The sequence below is a fragment of the Chlamydotis macqueenii genome, chromosome 1 (assembly GCF_036417535.1).
Source record: "Chlamydotis macqueenii isolate bChlMac1 chromosome 1, bChlMac1.mat, whole genome shotgun sequence".
NCBI classification, from domain to species: domain Eukaryota; kingdom Metazoa; phylum Chordata; class Aves; order Otidiformes; family Otididae; genus Chlamydotis; species Chlamydotis macqueenii.
The window spans coordinates 141,779,946-141,798,570 of NC_141556.1; the positions used below are offsets into that span (position 1 = coordinate 141,779,946).

At 45.2% G+C, this 18,625-nt stretch overlaps 2 protein-coding genes across 5 annotated transcripts in view; both read left to right on the plus strand.

Moving 5' to 3' along the window:
* Window positions 1–18,625, plus strand: part of ZBED1 (zinc finger BED-type containing 1) — a 56,427-nt gene that overhangs the window by 32,904 nt on the left and 4,898 nt on the right. Inside the window, exon 1 of one of the 3 annotated variants that reach the window (XM_086768557.1) lies at window positions 11,335–11,457. The exons of 1 other annotated variant lie outside the window; for it this stretch is intronic. The gene's annotated coding sequence lies outside the window, so the exon portion shown is untranslated. Of the gene's footprint in view, window positions 1–11,334; window positions 11,458–12,133; window positions 12,167–18,625 lie in introns of those variants that run through there. One more of the 3 variants, XM_086768566.1, reaches the window with a different exon arrangement.
* Window positions 11,179–18,625, plus strand: part of DHRSX (dehydrogenase/reductase X-linked) — a 168,498-nt gene continuing 161,051 nt past the window's right edge. For both annotated transcript variants that reach the window (XM_086768578.1, XM_086768586.1), the window contains exon 1: window positions 11,179–11,457. In XM_086768578.1, coding sequence (XP_086624704.1) covers window positions 11,346–11,457 — 112 coding nt within the window. In that variant the 5' untranslated portion in view covers window positions 11,179–11,345. The remainder of the gene's footprint in view (window positions 11,458–18,625) is intronic.

Sequence of the window (18,625 nt, forward strand, 5' to 3'; positions counted from 1 at the left end):
TAGTTTGCAGCTTGTGTATCAATATGTACATCAAGTGTTTGTTTTTAGAAAATTATATTGATTGATTTTTTATCTTTTTTAGAAAAACCATTGCAATACATACCATGAGCCATGAGAATGACACAGCAAAAACAAGAGAGAAGTAATCAGCATGGTTCCCCCCTCAGCAGGAGTAAATCATTATAGCAATAAATCGAACAAGTTATTACAGAGCTCAAACAGCCCAGAAATTCCAAGTAGCAGCAGCAGATAATTAAAGAGGAAAAGTTGAGACCAAGCTTTGTATTTAAAATGCTTTGGGAACTCATTGCAAATACCTTTAGTTTCTTTCTTTTTTTCCTCTCTCACTCCCTCTCTCAAGTGGCAAACAATAATAATTGCAAAAAGAAAGTGTAGAAAAAAATATTACTTACAAATTGTCCTTAGCAGTGTGGTGAGCTAATTAGTGAAGGGCTGATGCAGTCCTGGAGTATGGATGGTGAATGGCACAGATGGAGAACTGTTGTGTGCTGATGAGAGGGGATGCTATCGAAGGCATTTGGTGGCATTAGATAAAAGTTCTGGCTTGTCTCCACCAGCAGTACCAATCTTATTACTCTCAGCACGTGAAGAGATTTCGCCCTCTAAAGCCAGGGCTGTAATGAGATGTGCCAGTGCTGGAGACAGCGGAAAGAGCCCGGGAGCGGAATTTTAGGAAAACATCTAGTGCAGTTGTCATCTGTATTTTCGTATGATCTCGCAGTTAAAAAAAGAAGAGAGCACCGCACGGTATGACTAGCCAATTCTCTGCAGGCCTTAACAAGAACATCTCTTGTCCATGGCTCACTTAAGACTCATACTTCAGTCTCTTCCTAGTTTACACTTGCAGTTTCGCACTGTAAATACATGAAATACTCTTTATGCCGATACCTCTTTCTGTATATCAGTCTCAGTTACATTAATAGACACTGCGTAGTACACTTTGAACAGGGGGTGTCTAAATAAAAGTTAACAGATTGTGTTGCACCGTGAACTCCCTCTGAAGAGACATGAAAGATCTTTTACAGTAAACAGGAAGTGAGTAAGACAAGAAAGAAGTATATAAAATAATAAGTGGTTTAAAGATAGACTGGGAATTTTGCTTTCCTGCCTCCTGGTACAGAAATAAAGGGCTATGCAATGACATTAGAAGGTGGTCAATTATAAAACGTTAAAATATTTTGTCACACAACATATATGATCAGGCCGTGAAACCCAGCACAAGTAGAAGAGACTTAAAAATTCAAAAACAATTTGGAGAGTCAGCTAGGTATCAAATATTTCTAAAGAGATAGTGGTGGCAGGACAAAATAAAATGGATTTGAAATCCTCAGAATTTTAGTCTAACAGCCATTACTGTCAATATAATAGGTGAAGATGAGAAAGAAAGTGGAGATTACCGTGGAGGAGGTTGTCTGCTGAGAAGGTTTTAAACTTTCCTCTGAGATCTCTGGTCCTGGTCATTTTAACAGATATATACACATCTGTTCTGATCTTCCCTCTCATCCAGTGTGGGTGTTTGGTGTTTTATCCCATCCCTGAAATACAGACCACACATCCATCCATATGCATTTGTGAAGCTGAGTACAATTTTCCTTCATAACATCATGATTTAAATTTACCTTTTGATTAGAGTAGGAACAGTTAATAATTAAATAGAGGGAAGACTAATTCTGCAAGTAAAGAAAGTAATTTCTTTGGGCTTGACTACGGGCAAATTTATGGCCTTTTGTGTAAATAAACTGTATTTTGATTAAGCAGTGAAATTCTCTTTCGGTTCATACTCTCCCTATTTAATCAACAACAGCAAGAGAGAGAGAATCAGATCCTTGATTGCTATTGATGGCTTATTGTAAACAGTTGGTTGCAAGACAGTACAAAACAAGGGCATGCCTGATATTGTGACAAACAGAAAACAAGGAAAGCCAGATGCAAAGTGTAGTTTGTACCCCGATTCCTCCTTGAAAAAAAAATACTTAAAACACAGTGAATTGGCTGTTAATAATATCATTATTTGGAAGCAAAACCCCAATAATAGGCTGGCCACGAGTGAGATGGCTGCGAGACCCAACATGCAAGTTGCAGGAAACCCCCTTGTTTTGCAATTAGAAACCCAGTCAGCAAAATCGTGCGTGTAAAGCCACTCATCCTGTACGTAATGTATGGTTTTAGTTGCTTGCTTTTCTTTAATCTGGAGCAGGAGTAAAGGCTCTTGGGTTTACACTTCTGATATAGATAAAAACCTGTTTGCTAAGGCTTGCGACTTGAACGTGGTTACCAGGAGAATTTGCCACCTGTAATTCTAGTGTAACAAGCGCATTTTATAGCCAATGTAAGTCTTTTATTCAAAGTAGTAACAATGCTGTAATGTGATTTATATAGAAAAACATCCCTACTCTGTTGAGGAAAGAGGTAACACTGTAAACTGACCCTTTTAAACACTTCTCTATTAAGTCCTGTGTACAGGAAATGCCATTTCCCTTCCACACGCTTAACGAAATTTCAATATGTTGTTTTGTCTCTCTGTACATATATACATATATGTATATATATGTATATATATATGTATAATCTGGTTTTTATTACAAGAAGTTGTCTAAACTCACTTTGGTAATCTAGACCTTGGATAAATCTGCTTTGAAGTGAAGTCAGGGGGTAGGAAAACTTCTTCTAGCAGGGATTGTGGAATAAAATGTTCTGCAAGGCTAAAGCAGCTTGTCCTAAACTTGTCAATTAATGGTCAAAGTGACATATAGTGGATCACTGGGTGATGGTCTTTTGCAAGTTTCTAGAAAAAAAACAGCCTAGTTTTAAGAAGTAGCTTTAAAGATTGTAACTCTTCACTTGAATTATTGATTGGTTTGGATTAAGGCCTTTTACTAGATGAAAAATACTGGTTATAAAACAGGCTTAAATCTTAGTTTTAAAAGCTTCTTATGCCTGTGAACTACCTATGTCATTTTATAAGGTCATGCTGGTACTTAAAAGTGTACTCTTACACAAACCTCACCCCGCCCCCCAAACACAGAAGTGATAGCCCAGTCCTTTATGTGAGGCTTATTGGCATTAAATACCAAATGTAAATGGCCGATATTACTGAAACAGCAGCAGCGGATTAGAAAACAATATAAACCCAAGACTAATGCAGAATCTGAAATGCACTGTTTCTAACACTGTGCCTCTTGGGAACCGAAATGTTACCTCTCAGGCTCAAGCAGTCTCGGGTCTCGGGGCAGGCGGCAGACTGAGAAATACCCACTTTGTTACCTATTTGTGAGTCCCTGGTGAAAGCTTTTTAAAAACGGCCAGTCCTTCATTCTGCGCTGTCTCAGCAGACTGGGAGGTGATGATGATGTTGAATTAAAACTGCTGCCTTAATAAACTTGGAAGTTGAACTATCTTATTACGTATTATGTAGAATTGGAATAGTTTATTACTTTTGAAAAATATGAAGGCTAATATCATATGCATAATCAGAATCAGACTTCTTTAGATAATTCTGAAAGTGCGTCCTTAGCAACTGTCAGGGTGAGCTCTCAGCTTTCGCCAGCCTTTAGATTATTTTTACCAGCAGAATGAATTGTGTTTGATAATTTCTAGTGCGTGTATTCCAGGGGATCAAACTACAATTCTGGAACATTTTATGCTTCCTCACAGACAAGTGTCAGAGGAGAAAGTGTAAGATCTGAGCCCGGCTGAATCTTCTCTGCAGTTGTTCTTAAGGCAATTCAGAACTGATCACAATATGATCTGCTTTCATACTGACAAAAACTAGATTAAGAATGAAAAATAAAGCTCAGACTTGGATCACCCCAAGGACAAGGAAAGAGAAACGTTTTTTTTCAGATGTCTCCTCTTACCTCATCTGTGTCACATGTGAATTTGTCCTCAAGAACAGCAGGATCTCTTTATTCTTTTGTTTAACTTTTCCCTTCAGATTTAAAATGTTGAGTCTGTTCATTTCTTGGCCTCGCTAGCTTTTTGCACAGTTGCTTTATGCTTAGTAAATTAATGTAATGCTATAGAATAGCCAAAATCCAAACCATTACTGCACAAGCCAAACATAAACAAGTTATATAACACTGCAATCATTCCTTTATTAAAGTAAGTGGAAAATTCAAGGCGTATGTCATCTTTTTGGACCACTGACAGGCAGGTGTGATCAAGAGAATCCAGTGATTGTAGGCAGATAGAGAGACAGGTTTGTCCGGGTGATTAGAAAGTAAAGTGAGGTGGAATTGGCAAAAACGGGAGAGAGCGTCAGCTGTCCCAGGACAAGGAGAAGTAACAGTACAGAGACCACCGGGGGTTTTAGAGGAACGAGCTGCATCAGTGATGAGCAAGTGTCTGGGGAGATTCAAGAGCCAGGACCCACTGACAAAGAGGAACGCAAAGCAGCCGCGCCAGAAAAGTGATACAAAGAAGTGCAGAGCAGACTTAAAGAACTGCTGGACCCTCTCTGATTCTCAATAATCCCCCAGCATATTCACTATAGAAGGGAAAAAGGTAACACCGGGCTTCAGGCACCTCCCAACTCAGGTCACTGTAGGCATCCCTCCTGTTCATGGCCCACCTCCCCACACACCTCATGACCACATCTCTACTTGGTGTTGGGGGGGGGGGGGCAACTGGTCCCAGCCCTTTTTCAGGAAGGATGGTTTTACTGCACCAGGGCTGTTCAGCTCCGCTTGCTTTCAGATGTCCTGATGCTACACACCAGATCAGCTTATGCAACATCCCTGTTACTGAAAATTGCCCATCTTCATCCTTCCCGCTGCATGCTGTCATCTGGGTTAGCAGTGAGCCGTACCATTTTTCAGCAAAGCTAAACCAACGCCAACCCACCTCTAGCCTTTCTCACAACTCCTATCATCTGCATGCCTTCCTTTGCTCAGCATTTGCATCGTGTTTTGGCCTGATCTTCTTCCCTCCAGCTTGTTCTATGCATCTCTTTACCCATCACCGCATTTGCGCTCTCTCATATGCCGCAGCCTAGAGACAGAAACACCCCAGCCAGACTTTAACAACAACAACAATAAAAATAAGAGATGCTTTTCCCATGCTGAAGTCGCAGAGTGCTGTGGGCAGGACCTGCCCCTAAGGAGCCCAGGAAATCTGTGCAGTTAAGTACAAAAGCAGCGTGGGTCCTAAAGACAACATGTATTAGCTCCAATCCAAGAAGCCAATTGGTGAAACAGGAATACATGGGGAGAAGTATCTTCACACCCATGTGAGGCACAGACAGACAGACCAGGGCACAAAGCCAAGTCATTTCAAGCTGTATGAGAAGTTTAAAACAGGTAAGGATTGCTCTCTTTGGGCAGCAGAAGATGCCTCCCCCAACTGTCTCAAACATCAGCCACAGCCCTGACCACACAGGCATTTCTGTGTGGCACTGTCCGTGCCCCTTCGGCCATTTCTGTACTGCTCTGTTGATCTTGATGTCCAGACTCTATCTCCCAGCTTCCTTGACTTGGCCACCATCCATCATCAGTGTGAGGGCTCCCTGCTTGTGCTGTGGAGTCCCCTGCTTATCTGTATCGGGTGGGACCTAACACAGCTGGCATGCCCAAAACCAAGGCTCCCACATACTCGTGGGGGTTGGTCCTACCATTTCCCGAGGCCGGCTGGCCGGCTGTGACAGAAGCGAGTGCAGTCTTCAGGGAAGTGCCCTCAGACAGCACAGATGAGACCAGTGAACTCTGCTAATGAACTCTGAATACTAACAGTAGCAGCGTTGTCATATCCCTGTTTGGCTATGGGGATGGGCAGGGTTATGTGTGCCTGAAAGCTTGTCTGCTGTGTTCTCCCCACAAACCTTGCCTTGCGTAATGTTGTTGTACGTGGTACTCAAGAATTCTTGTGAGCAGATGCAACAAAAATACAGGTGCAGATCAACTCGTGATATCCAGTTCATGAGGGGTGATTTCTGCTTTTTTATTTCCTTCACATTAGAACAGTCCTAACCAAGTTTCTGATGAAAGACGTGTTTATCTTACAATACTGCTAAGAAAGAGACCGTAGACACATGGAGGACCTAGTGTCATGGAAAACTCTTGCTTTGGACCGTCATCATCATCTTGGCTCTTTGCTGAACACTAACAAAATCCTCTTAGCTGTGGGTTGGGCAGTGTTGCACAGGCTATGTCACAGGTGCTTGCAGACATCACTAGACAAACATTGAAATAACGACATGGCAGTTATTGACACTAGATATTTTTTAACACATGAACCAACTGTCAACAAAGTCATTTCTATAGTGGGCATAATTAATCACTTTTTTAATAGCAATATTTTATCAGTGTTGGAATATTGCCAGTCTGCCTCGCTTGTTTAAATCTGTCTGAAGTTGCCCTGCTCCTCTCCCACCTTGACTAATAGAAATAACATTGTGCCATTTTGCTGCAACAGCTTTTCCCTTACCCCATCCATCAAGAAACATCTTAGCCAGCACTGGACCTGGTATGGAAACTTGAGACCCTGCTGTTATTTTGCTCTGATTTCCCAATGAAAGTCAGTCACTTAGTTTTAGTTTGGGGTTTTGCTTCTTCTGTTTTGTAAATATGCTGTGTCTTACCCCACGATTGCTTAGCATCCTTGTGCGCAGGATCTTGTCAAAGGGCTTTTGAAACTTCGTGTATGTTAATCAATCAGTTTATCTACTTACAGACATTTTATTTTTAAAAATAAGTATTTTTCCCAGAACTTGTGAGAACTAATTTACCACTGCTGAGATAATTCTGGTTAATCCTTGCTCCATCTAGAATTTCCAGAGGTTTTGTTATTCTTTCAGCCAAGCCAAGTTGCCGAGCAGTTTGTAGGCTGCTAATACCCCTACTCAAGTCTAAACTGATTTACTATTTTAAGTGTTTTATGACAAGCTGTTTTTAACAAAAGCTTGTGTCTTTTTGTTAGCAGCTCACTTGCTTTACACTTGGGTTCCTGCAGAAGTTTTGTATGTAAATACATGTGTTTGGGGATTTTATTTTATTTTTTTCTGCATGCTGTCTTATGACTCTTTGGTCTCTGAGCCTTGACTAACCCGCAGGGAGGATGTTCAGATCTTACCTGATACGGAGTAGGGGTATACTGCGGGGGGATGCAAACCCAGCCCCAACTACTCATGCTCGAGGCTTTCCAGATCAGATACATCCTGAAAGTGTGACATACGCTGAATACTCAGATGCACAAATACAATAGCTGCTGCAAGTGCAGTCGCTTTAAAAAAACTCAGCGGCAGTAATAAGCACACTGTGCTTCTTGCATAATAGCTGAGTGGTTTGAGTTTTTGCTTGAAGAGGGGAAGTTGTCCCTATTCCAGGACTCTGTTTTGCACTTATTAGTCCATGTTTTGTCCTGTTCTTTGCTAGTCTAAAAAGTGTAGGCTCTTCAGGGAATATGGACTGGAACTCTGTCCCCTTGTTCCCATGAACTTCAGTGCTAGGCTAGAAAAACTCAGGTATCTTTTCCTTATTGTGCTACTGGGCTTCACATCCTTGTGACTATAGCCACGCCAGCAAGGGTCAGTTTTCCTAATGATACTATTTTCTCGAAAAGTGAAGTATCTGAAAAAGACTGAGAGAGATCAAAAGCTGTCTGCCCTTCATGGGCAAATGCTGTAGCACTGGTTCTGTTAGGCAGAAGGTTGGTCTTACACCCATCTACTACCACCCCTAACATTACTGAAGAAAAATAAATGTACCCCCTCAGATGATTGCCTACAGCAGAGGAGCCTGCTCTCCATCCCTGGGACTTCCTACTGCATAGCTTGCAGACACCTCTCTCCTTGGCAAAGGTTCTTTCCCCTTCCAGGTAACCCTCCCCAAACTACTGTGGAGAGTGCCTAAGACCTTACTGCTCTGTATGGTCCTGCTATGTGCAAGTGCCCAGCATTAGGCAAACTGATGCCTAGTTTGGGGATACCTAAAATTACTGGGGTTTTTTTTGCATAAAGACGGGGGGCAAAGCATATGCAGCCTGTCAACATTGTTTGCAGGTGCTCAAAACCCCACATGAATTCCAGACTCAATCCAACCGTTTTCCAGCACTGCCTAATCTTGTGAGCACCTCCCTACTGAACCTGAAAACTCCTCGGGCATTTAAGTTTATTCACCCACACATGTTAAAGAGATCCTGTTTTGGGAAGATAGGCACTTATCTCTTGCCTCAAGTCCCACTGCAATCCAGCTTAGGAAGACAGGCATTTAAATCCCTTTTAGAAGCCTGAAAAATTAGCAGCAGTGAGAATTATGTCTGGCTTCCGGCGCCGGCCATCAGCGTCAACATACGTGCAAAATGCAGAGAGCACGTCTCAAGCTAAGCACGCGAAGGGAAGTGTACATTTTACCATTTGAGAGGGACTGATGCGACACCGTCGACATCTTAGGAGACTGCCCCAACTGTTAGGCCACGCTCGGGCAAAAAGCATCGACCTCTCCTACTGAACTTGAACCACCGTGTGGTGAATACAAGAAGTTGTTGATTCCATTTCTCTCATCTCAAGAGGAGGAAAACCATGGGAAGCAAACTTGCATACCTGGAAAAGGTGTCGTATCAGAGATTGTCATGATACAAACAAGAAAAATATGGCATAGCCTCCCAATGTCTACCCCATGCCAGAGAACATCTGAACTACTAGGCTAACTTGGGGTTCGCTTTTGTCTGCTCTGATGTGGCCCTGTGCCTCGTGCGCTCCTGGCTGCACAGGCTCTCAGCTGCAACACCTACCATCCACGCTACGTGATGGTTGATGATTATGCCATTCTGCTGGGAAGTTTGAGCTCAGGGCTTAATTAGAGTCTAGAAATATCACCCACTTCCTTTCTTATGGCTTTATGCATCTTTATGCAAAATGTGGGTGGAAGCACTGTGATCACATACTGCTTCGTCAGTGTCAGTCCTGCAGGAGGGACAGATAGGCTGGAGCATGTGTGGATGGAGCGTTACCAGTGTTTCCAAGAGGATATTCGTGCTCTCACCACAGGCTGGCTTTGCCCACTGGCACTGTGAGTTCACTTGCAGTTGGTGGAAAGTAGGAAGCCCTCTAAGGACCTCAATGGAAGAAGTAATTTTCTGCAGGTCTTCAGAAGTGCCCCTCTCCATCTGCTGCCTGTAGAGCAAAGCTGAGGCAATTAGATGGCTCCTTTCATCCCTTCTAGGGCTCAGACACCTAAAATTTCATCGAGGTAATAACATCTCAGTGAGGTATCTAAAGTAGATGGACAAGATTCCAGCCCAAATAATCAAGGCTTCACAGTTAAAGATTGCAAGAAAAAAACAAAATGTCAATAACTATTGAAAACCAAGGAAAAGGAAGTATCAGTTAAAATTAGAATGCATTGTAAGACGCTATTTGAGAAGAATCAAAGACCTACAGCATTTTGTTAGTATTTTTATTTCTCCTCCACTTTGTGTCCCATCAGCCTTTAGAAAAAATAATACAGTGTTGATACAAATTCTCCTCATCCTTTCTGTGAAGCCCTACTCATGATTCATGAAGGGTTGAAAATAATTTTAACACCTTGAGAAAAAGTAGTGGGACGAATAAGACCATAATGAGAACTCATCAGTTATTCCCCACTTAGCCTAATTATTTGAATAGTGTTGTCTGAAAAAAAAGACAGAAGAGTTTTTATTTCTGTGGCTTGAATACACATCAGTTGATTTTATTACACTTAGAAAACCCGAGAAAGCACGGTATATTTATATATAGATAATGTAAACACACTGTAGGCAAGTTTCACAGTTTAATTTTGCAAAAGGCTTTCATTAATGCTGTAGTTCTGAGAAAAGGATGTAAAGCAACATAAAGGAGTTGAGATTTGATATTTACTGAGATAAATTGAAAGAATAATTAATCTTAACTGAATGTCAGTGTTTCTTCTTTCATGTCTTTTTATGTGGTGCTCTTTCTACCACTTGGTGCATTGTGAACAATATAAATCGAGAATGAATCCTTCACTGATGTGACTTCGTGATGTTCTGCTTATGTTTGCATAATTCCATGTGTTAATAAAAAAAAAAATCACGAGAGATACATAAAATTAAATGGTTGGTTTTGTCCCTGAGCAATTACACAATATGCTTTTACTTTATGCGTATTTCTGAGAGTAGAGAGAAAGTAACTTCTGCTGAGCAATCTGATCCGACACTGAAAAAGTATATTGTTAATTGTATTTTTTTATAGAAAGTATGTTTATTTTTTTTAAAAGGGGAGGGGGAGATTACGCTTCAAATGCACTTCCAGAACTTTGTGTGGGTCCCCATCATCCTCAAAGACAAAACGTTACTTAAGGACTGGAAATTGAATATATAGGTCAACGTCTCCTCTTGTGAAACGGCTGTTCGTATTTTTTTTTTTTGGTTTGTGTCGATACCGAGCCTCATCTGCATTTATGAAACACTGCCAGTTCTGTCAATGAAAACCACAGCGTCAGGGCTAGGCGCTGTGTTTCCTGCAGCCGAAACCAGCCCTCCACCCGAAGAACTGGTAGGTAGGACGCGCTCCTCTGTCCCAAGCACTCGGCACCTTAAAAATAAGGCTTAGGATTTAAAACTGATGACCAGAAACTTTGGAGATTAAGGGATGCACTGTGTAAAGAATGCGTTCGTGAGGCTAGGGTAAAATTTAGGCGCCGGATGCGGGCAGGCTTTGCCTGTGGAGAAATCGGTACCTGCGGGAGCCGAGACCGGGAGAGCAGCGGCGACCTTGGCGGGTGCCTGGGCTGACGGGGCCGTGCCCGGGCCCCGCGATGCCCACGGGGTTCAGCAGCCGCCCCTCCCCTGTACCAGGGAGAGAGGGGAAATCGCCAGGGAGCTCGGTGACCGCTTCTAGCCACGGGACCCTGACACCGAGCCGGCCGCCTCACCCCCGCCGACCGCGGCAGTGACAGACCTGGCACCGAGACTCACTGCGCCCAAAACCCGGCGGCCTCACCGGGCGGCGTGTCACCCTCCGCCGCCCCCCGCTGCTGACTCACGCCGCCGCGGAGCGCCGCTACCCTCACCCTCCCCGGCGAGGGCCGAGCTGCCACCCCACCAGCCGCCCCGCCGCCGCTGCCGCTGCCGCCGCCGCCCCTTCCCTCCCCGCGCCGGCCTCGGCGCGGCCCTGCCCCCGCCGCACATGCCCAGAAGGGCGGGAGCCGCGGCGCGCCCGGGCGCTGCTGTGACAGCGGCGGCGCTTTCCCTTCCGCTGGGTGGGGGCCTCGCCGCGCCCCCCCTCCAGCCCGGCCCGGTGGAGAGGCCACCGTACACGGCGCAGGCCGCCCGCCCGCCCGGCTCCTTCCTCGCCTCGCCCTTAGCCAGGCGCCGCGGGGCGGGAGGCGGCCATGTCGCTATTGTCTGCGCTGGTGCCCATGCTCCGGGTGTACCGCATCGGCCTGCTCGTCGTCCTGCACCAGTTGTGCCGCCGCCTCCGCCCGCGCAGCCCCCCGGCCCCAGGTGAGCAGACCGCAGCCGGCGCCGCGGGGCGGGGCGGCTGCGGGCCGGGGGGCGGCTCCGGGCCGGGAACGGGGGGGAGGGTGCAGCCCCCCGCCGCAGAGAAGGGGAAAGTTTTGCCGCGCCTCACCCCATCCGCCCCGGGGAGGGCGAGGGTGGCAGCGCCGGTGCCTCTGGGACGTCGCGGCCCAGCCCGGGGGGCGGCCGGGCAGGATGGGACAGCCGCGACCTTGGCCGCGGCGGGTGGCCCGGGCCGCGCCGCTTCCCCCGCAACGAGGCGGGGACTGAGGCATCGCGGCGGCTCCGGCCCGGCTGCCGCCGCCGGGTTCCTCACCCGCTCCCCTCCGCGGGCCGGGCCGGGCGCCCCCGAGGGCAGCTGCCCGAGGGGCTGCGGCTGGCGGGGCGTCCTCTCCGCCCCCGCCGCGCCGGGCCCCGCCCTCGCTGCCGCTGGCGGGCCCCGGCCCCCACCGCCCCGTCCGGCCCCCAGGCCGCGGCCGCCCCGGACGCGGGGCGGGGCGGGGGGCCGGGCCCGGGACGGGCGGCTGGCTGCACGCCGGCCTGACTGCGGCCTCGGAGCGGCGGCGTGGGGGCTCCGCCGGCCGGGGGTCCCCGCTTCTCTTCTTCCGCCTTTTTTTTTTCTTGCCTTTTTTTTTTTTTTTTTTGCTTTCTGACGGTTTCGCCTCGGACCTCGGCGCAGCCTCTCTCCGCCCAGGTAGGTGCTTGCAAGGCGGGCAGCGGCCGGCGGCCTCCCGCTTGCCCGGGCGCTCCTACCGCCGCTCCACCGGCCCCAGCCCCGACCCCGCACCCCGGGACCCCCCCGCCCTGGCCTCCCTCCCCCGACCGCTCCGGGAGGGGAACGCAGCCGTGCTCTGAAAACTTGGTCTTTGATATCGGCTGTCAGTCGCTGCCAGCCTTTCAGCTGACGAGTGAGTGACACCTGTAGTTTTCTCCGAGGGACTTCAAATTAGTTATTTGTTGGGGAAGTTACGCTTTCACACTTTTCCAGTTTGGGTCAACAGCATGTTTAATACTGACTAGGGGAAACTTTCAGTTTGTCAGAAAAACAAAAGGTCTCAGTTTCCTCTTTCCTTACGTTACTCTTGAAGACTTTATACTGCTTCTGAGATTATAAACTTACAGAAGAAACTAGGAGTCCAGACGGACGCATAAGGTGTCATCAGAGCTGAGCGCACAATGGCATGCAAGTCAGTTCCTTAAACCTTCTGTGCTTAGCAGCAAGTGAGACTTTGTGGCTCTGTCGATAGTTTTAATCAGAGGAACAATAAAAAAAAAAATAAGAGGGCATAGTTTTTCGGTAAGGAGATGAGGCAGATGAGGACATTGTTTTAGAGAATATCTGAAGCACTGAGGAGGAGGTAGGACAAGTACACCACACAGTAAGGCCGTATTTCTGTGTTTCATCACACGTGGCTTACTTGGGTAGTGTTTTGTCTACTTTTTATTAATTCCTGATACTTCTGATAGGCTGGGAGTCTCCTTTCTTGTTCTCAAAAGACAGAGATAAAATCCCCAAACAAACTAGAGAACCTTGGTGACAAAAAGGGCAGATGTGCGTAAAGTTTGAAGTCATCTGAGCATTTTTCTAGCATTAGCTTTTCTTGGCAGAGTAAAGGTAAGTATTGTGCCTGGGGTGTTTAACACTCTCCAGATCTTTTTTCAAACCATAGAGAAGCAGCATAACGAAAATGTGACCCGAGTGTTTTGTTGCAGTCCGTTCTTAGCTGCTGTATATAAAAAAAAAAACAACACGTTGAATTTGGAAAATGCCGGAGGAAGGCAGTGAAGATCCAACCTAGGAAATGTCAGCTGCCTGAGTAGGACCAAGGCAGATTTGACAGATGTGGAAAGTTCTTTCAGCCCTAACTTGAGGTGGTTTCTTCCAAGGACAAGTAGTTTCCTCCAGATAGTTGTTTGTTCATAGTTGCGTCTTGGCAGTTACCTGCTGCCTTGCTTTGACTCGCGGTGTCCAGCCATTGCTTGAAAAAGTGAATCAGCTTGTCAATGGGAACTTTTTTACCCAGATTAACCTTGTTTCCACAAAAACTTCAAAATAACGACTGCAGTGCAACAAAAAGTGAAAGTGTTAATAAAGTGAAATGCTTAATTAAAGCTTGGACCAGTAAAGTACACTCACTGTAAGAAAACAGCAAGTAACTTTTCCAGACTGTAACCTACAAAGGTGCGCACATTTAAAATTTTCTATATCTTTTTGAGAGGATGTCTCTTAATTGTCACCAGTACAGGCATTTTATTGTCAGGGTGCATCCCCAGGGAGAGCCTGGAGCGGAGAATTGGGGCTAGGAAGGGCAGGGCGGCGGAGTCAGCCCTGTCTCCAATCTGGTCTCCTTGGCCCCTGTTCCCCTGTCAGGTTTCCCACTCTTCATGTGGCAGCGGTGCAGCTCTCCCGTGGAAGTTCATCCTTGAACTCCATGGGTGAGCAAAGGCTGGTTTCAGTGCAGCCCTTCTGCCTCCAGATTTCCCAAGAAGAGCTTGCTTTTTTTGCACTTGCTAGGAAGAAGTGTTCAGGATTTCAATCCGAGTAAACCAAATTAGTTTCATTTTTCTTTTTTTTTTTTCTTTACCCTAACTTAGAGTTGTGCGCTCTTGGAACATGTGCTTTCACGTGGCTTGTAAAAGTGACCATCTGTCTTGTCACATTCTTCTGGGGTTCATCTAATTTTATAGAGTGGATTTTTGGGGATAGAGGGCAGTTTGAGCTCTGAAATCTAGATTCAGTGCAAAAACTTGGTAGTTGTTTTGCATTGCAGAGTGAAAATATAGTAATATTCACTATTGAAGTGAGTCTTCCCCCCCACCCCAGCAGAGAGTAGGGAAGTTGGTCTGACGTTCTGGTCTTGAAGCTCAGGGAAAGGAAATACGGAGCTTGGAGGATAAACGGCGTGCAGTCAGTGATTGCTTTGCTAACTAAAATCAGTGTGCAGAACTAAAGGGGAACTTAGATTTAATTTACGTTAAAACATTTTTTCCAAGTACTAATTGCAGAAAAAGTGTAAGTGCCGATATGTAGTGTAAACTGTGTTAGTGTTCAGTGGTCTAACCAATAATTTCATTAGAAATTACTACTTGGATTTTTTTTTTTTTTACAATGCTTAATCTTAATTAATAGGAGAAAAAAAAAAAGCCCTGCATGACTAAAGATCTTGATATAAACGGCTTTTTAAAAACAAAAATATAATCAGTAGATTGATTTCAAAAATATATTAATTGTGACACCAGGATATTAACACCGGAAAAGTGGTCACTGGAAGTCATCCTACTGGTAACAAAAATGGTTCATATAATAATAATATCTTTCGGTGCTTTAAAAGCTTCTCAGGGAATTTATTTGGCATCTTCCTCCTGCATTTTCTCTGCTACTGTACATGTTTCATTGAAATTTTGTAGGGGAAGACTAAATGCTGAACATTCTGTAGTTTTGAAGTCTTTGTAGTTAAATTTGGTACCTGCGGTGTGTAGAAAGCTGGCTCTGAAGAAGGTGGTAATGTGGCTGAAGTTCAGAACACCTTAAAGATGACTCCTGATCTTCTTAACAGTGATTGAAATTTCATACATATTTTTAATTTGCCCCAATTTCTAGTTATTCAATATCATCATTTGTACCAAGTTTCTTTACAATTAATCGTGAAATACTAATTTGGGAACATGCATCTCTTAATTTTGATTCATGTATTGAGGGTTTGTTATATGAGTAAAGCATAGTGATAGACAGAGGACTTCTTCCTCAAAGCTGTACGAGCTCTAGGTTATAAAAAACACAGAGGTGAGTAGAGAAGCGACCAGGTAGGAAGGATTAACAGCAGGCAAAAATAAAGTTGCGTCTAACAACTAATCCCTCTCCCCCACGCACACACCTGAGAGAGTTATTTAGATTGTTTCAGAAGTGAGGAAACACTCATTTGATGGTTGCCCCTCTGCTGAATGAGGCAAGGGTTGTGCGACGACAATACCTACGACGATACCTACTGTGTAATTAGAGAGAGTGTCATGGCCATGCATGTGTGAGGGGGCAGAGCTAAGGGTTCAGGGTGGCTGCACGCCCCGCGTTTCCCGACATCCCCGTGCCTGGTTTCACAATCCGAGTGACTCTCGTATGGGTTTTGAACCTATTTTCTTCGCCACTCGGGAAACCAAGCCCTGCTCAGTGTGATGGTAGCATGGCTGTCCTCTGAAATGTGTGTCGTCGCTGGAGTTTCAGTATTTTGGCCCAAGCCCTGCCCTGCACAGGGGAGTCGTGAGTTTCTGTTAGGAGAGTGAGAGAGGTCTGAGAGGTGTGAGGAGGCAGCACAGCCCATCCCAAGGAGAGCAGGGATGAGGTGCTAGGGTCAGGAAACCTGGGCCCTTGCTTCTCCTGTGACAGCCGAGTCTGCTGCGAGGCCGGCAGAGGATCCTGTCTGCAGGCTCCTAAAAGCCTTGGCCCTGGTACTGGCTGTCGGTGTTGGCCAGCTGCACGGAAGAGGCGAGGAAAAAAAGCAGCTTCTCCGAAGGTGCACTCTGTTTCAGTGTGGGTGGGAATCCAGGGGAGAAAGGAAGAGGCACGTTTGTAGCCTGAAGGCCTCTGTGTGCGGAAGGGTTTTCAGCAAACCAGAGTGGCACTAGTTTTTTATCATGGAAAGTCTGGCAAGCTAAAAAGAGAGTGTTTCCATCAGCTGCCCTTGTAGCAAGCTGTGGCACTTCTTGAAGGCCATGAGGTGCTTCATGCCCAACGGATTTCATTCTGCAGGGTGTTGGTGTCTTCAGTTTGGCTCAGAATTGAAGCTGATCTGTTTTTTGCCAAGCCTAGACTATGAACAATTTGTTTCACTGAAAGAGGAAAAATTTACGTCGTCGTGTAGAAAAATGAGAGGGGTGTATTTGTGGTGGTTTGTCAGGTTTTTTTTTGTTTGTTTTCCCGCCCCCGCCCTCCCCCCCCGCCCCGTGCCAGTTATCCTGTGTAACACTTTAGGAGAGGTCGGGAAGATTAGCAGTTTATATTCGAGCTATTATGACAGCTGAAGTGTGGTTTACAGCGTTATAATAAAGGCTGTGTTATGCTGGCATATCCTTAAGTGTGGAAATGCTACGGTGTGCCACTGTTGCCAAGTGCCAGATCCATCTGAAAATAATGGCAAAGCTGTAACATACATAACAATGATGGGTAAGGTGAATCTATAACACTGCCTTGCTCTAAGATAACTTGTATTTTTTCAGTCTCTGTTGAACTTTTTGTGATCCAAGGTGTGTCATACTAATTTTAAATATTAAAAACACATCAACTCTTATTATCGTGCCTTCTTCCTTGCTTTCAGGAACTGCCACATAACTGCAAAGGAAACTGTAAGATTTAATAAAATACCAGGAGTGTCTGTAATTCCTTGAGATGCCATGTCTTGGATTGAAATGGAGGGATCTAAAAGCAATAATAATACATCCTGATACAATCTATTTTACCAAAGCACAGTCTGATGCCGTGGCAGGGTTACATCACTATACACTGCACCACTTTGTCTTTCAAAATTATCAGTTTTTGTGGGATTGCATACCTGTGTGCTGTTGATATGCACATCTGTGGAATTAGGCGGCATTACCATGTTGAATCAATAGTTTATCCTGGCAACTTAAAAGGCAGTGAATGAATCACAGTAGAGGGCATGCTAGTAGTCAGAACATTGCCCCCCTCAGGGGAAAAAATAAAGGTCTACACCCAGAAGTAAATCTTCAGAATAAATCGAGTAAAATGCTTGCCCTGCATCTCCCATTCTGCTTCTAACTCAACAGCTGTGTTTAAGTATGTTTAGTCTTGGTAAACCTGTCTTTGGTTTTTCATTCAGGACATTCAGAAAGTGCTGCAAAATACCAGCTATAGTTCAGAGGGAAAATGTTTTCTCTTGGGAATGCTCATCAACAGCAGAAAGCACACCAGGGAAGCTTGCACGCACACTTTTTTTTTTTTTTTTTTAATATTCCCTTGCAGCAATATGAAAAAGTCAGATTGTTTCTTCCCCCAACTAGCCAGTCTTAGCACCCAGGGATTTCTGGGCTGAGCCACAGGTGCAGCTTTTGATGAGCAGAGAAGGAGCAATACAATTCCTTTCAGGCTGGCTGCAGGGATGCTCCTCTTGTTTCTCTCCTGCTGTTTTCCCCTGGATTTTTGTGGAGGAGATTGCATCTGTGTTTAACTGATGGTTTCCTTCTCTTTCCTGATCCTGGCCAGGCCCCTGGCGAAGGGCTTGTTGCTCTCATGGCAGCTCGGCTGGTGGTGTGAAAGACGTGGAGAAGCATCAGCATGCAGTCATGCTGTGCTATGGTTTGGCTTTTTGGTGCAGTGAAATCAGCTCCAGCGGGTATCAGCTGCCAGCACTGTACACAGATACGCTGTCGACCTCAAGTCGTAGTTGCATGTGACCATTTGCCCAAGAAGTATTTTCCTGTGCAGATATTTAGGTTCAGATTGCCAAGTCTTGCCTTATCGCCACGCTCGTCTGTAGAGTGCCGCCCCCTCCCGACTTCTATAGCCTTTTGAAGAAAGTACAGCAAAATTATTTTCCAGCTGATGTGGATAATAACATCTGTTAGTGCTTCCCTCTCTGCCTTTCCTGTAATTATAATGCGCTGTTAGTCCGGGAACCAGGATTGTGAACTAGTAGTTCAGGAGACGTCTTTGATTTCAGAAAGAGAAGGACAGGAAAGGTGTCAGACGTATTGTTGATCTGCATGTAAATTCAAACTCTTCTATTTCAGTCAGAAAACATCTTTACATTTCAGAGGAGCAGATTAATGCCATAATTTGCATCACAGATTTTTTTATTATGTGTTTTTTTTTTTAAGTAAATGCTGGAACAGTTAGAGCGAGCTAACAAAACTTATTTCAAAATAAACAATAAAACCTTTACTCCTTCAGTATCAGCTTTCAATTGAAATAAATGTTAACAGTGAAATTCAGTAACTCTTAGGCAACAGGATGTTGGTCTAGCCCTCACTATAACTTAAGAGGCAGGAAAATGCTATAGCAGATGACCAGTTTCTGTGACAATAATGTATCAGCTCTGTGGTGGTGGTTACACTTTCTCTACCCAGAATTACATAATTCCAGAACAAGATTTACTCAAGTCTTCTAGCTCAGTTTCACAGCAGTTTTTGACATTCCGATGGG